The sequence below is a fragment of the Limulus polyphemus genome, unplaced genomic scaffold (assembly GCF_000517525.1).
Source record: "Limulus polyphemus unplaced genomic scaffold, Limulus_polyphemus-2.1.2 Scaffold11109, whole genome shotgun sequence".
Taxonomy (NCBI): domain Eukaryota; kingdom Metazoa; phylum Arthropoda; class Merostomata; order Xiphosura; family Limulidae; genus Limulus; species Limulus polyphemus.
Window position 1 is genome coordinate 13318 of NW_013676719.1, and position 1665 is coordinate 14982.

The window sequence follows — 1665 nt, forward strand, 5'->3', positions numbered from 1 at the left end:
TTACTTTTTATATTAATGTAAAAATATCTTGGTTCCATTGTTCATAGCCTTACTTTTTATATTAATGTAAAAATATCTTGGTTCCATTGTTCATAGCCTTACTTTTTATATTAATGTAAAAAGATCTTGGTTCCATTGTTCATAGCCTTACTTTTTATATTAAGTAAAAATATCTTGGTTCCATTGTTCATAGCCTTACTTTTTATATTAAGTAAAAATATCTTGGTTCCATTGTTCATAGCCTTACTTTTTATATTAATGTAAAAATATCTTGGTTCCATTGTTAATAGCCTTACTCTTTATATTAATGTAAAAATATCTTGGTTCCATTGTTCATAACCTTATTTTTATTCTAAAGTTAATTAATTGATTTTGTGTTTGGGGAATGTGAGTTGGTCTTCATCATAACTCTATATTATTAAAAAGGCCATGAAATTGATTTGTTTTATTGTACTTGTTTAGTGACCTAGACTCGTTTCAATTATTCCTAATATAAACATCATTTGTCCAGTTTTTTTTTAGTTTTACGTTTAACATAAAATCAGTAAGCTGTGAAAGCTACCTGTGTGCCACATCTTGTTCATTATTGGTTCGTATTCCTTTAACCCATCCAGCCTCATTTCAATCCCAAGTACTTTAGTGTGTTTAAACTAGAAAAATGTTATCACTTACTTAAGAATTTTGTGACTGAGACTGATTTCTGTATCAACTAGGTACTTGAAAATGGGGACTTGAGAATTAGTGATGTTTTAGTAACAGACAAAGGTGAATATACATGCTATGCCACAAATAAGTTTGGAGACATTTCTGCAAGAGGCAGGCTGGATGTCAAAGGTAATTACCTATATTGTCCTAGTGCTACTCACTTGTTAATATGAGTGAAATTAAAACAGAACTAAGCAAGCTGCGATGTAACAATTCAAAAGTATTTTTTGTTGACTTGTGAATTTTTTTGGTCTAGAGTGTTAATCCTAGACATTAACAATCTGTCCACTGTTAAAAATAGAATCCTAGAGGTTAAACACGTGTTTCAAAACCCAGTTTTCCACTGTTAAAAATAGAATCCTAGAGGTTAAACACGTGTTTCAAAACCCAGTTTTCCACTGTTAAAAATAGAATCCTAGAGGTTAAACACGTGTTTCAAAACCCAGTTTTCCACTGTTAAAGAAATAGTTATAAATATTAAGCACCAGGCGAGAAACCAAATTTTCTCAGTATAAACATCGAGGATTTTACTTTGGTTTACCAATGTGTTTGTAGGCAAAACTAAATAGCTTATTAGTTACATATTTTGTCATTAAGTTTAACTTTTTATTTTAGTATATGAATATGCCTTTTGAAAATGTGCCAAAATAACACTTAGGTAGCTTTTCATCAGTTAATCTATACTTATTTATAACTGAAAAAATAATACTTAGGTAGCTTTTTATCAGTTAATCTCTGATTATTTATAACTGAAAAAAATAATACTTAGGTAGCTTTTCATCAGTTAATCTATGCATATTTATAACTGAAAAAAATTATACTTAGGTAGCTTTTCATCAGTTAATCTATACTTATTTATAACTGAAAAAAATAATACTTAGGTAGCTTTTCATCAGTTAATCTATGCATATTTATAACTGAAAAAAATTATACTTAGGTAGCTTTTCATCAGTTAATCTA

General features: G+C 28.5%; 1 protein-coding gene across 1 annotated transcript in view; it reads left to right on the forward strand.

Annotated features, from left to right (window-relative positions):
• Nucleotides 1-1274, forward strand: part of LOC106476648 (neuroglian-like) — a 14183-nt gene extending 12909 nt beyond the window's left edge. The window contains exons 7-8 of the mRNA XM_013937290.1: nt 714-834; nt 1261-1274. Coding sequence (XP_013792744.1) covers nt 714-834; nt 1261-1274 — 135 coding nt within the window. The remainder of the gene's footprint in view (nt 1-713; nt 835-1260) is intronic.
• Nucleotides 1275-1665: the final 391 nt, after the last annotated feature.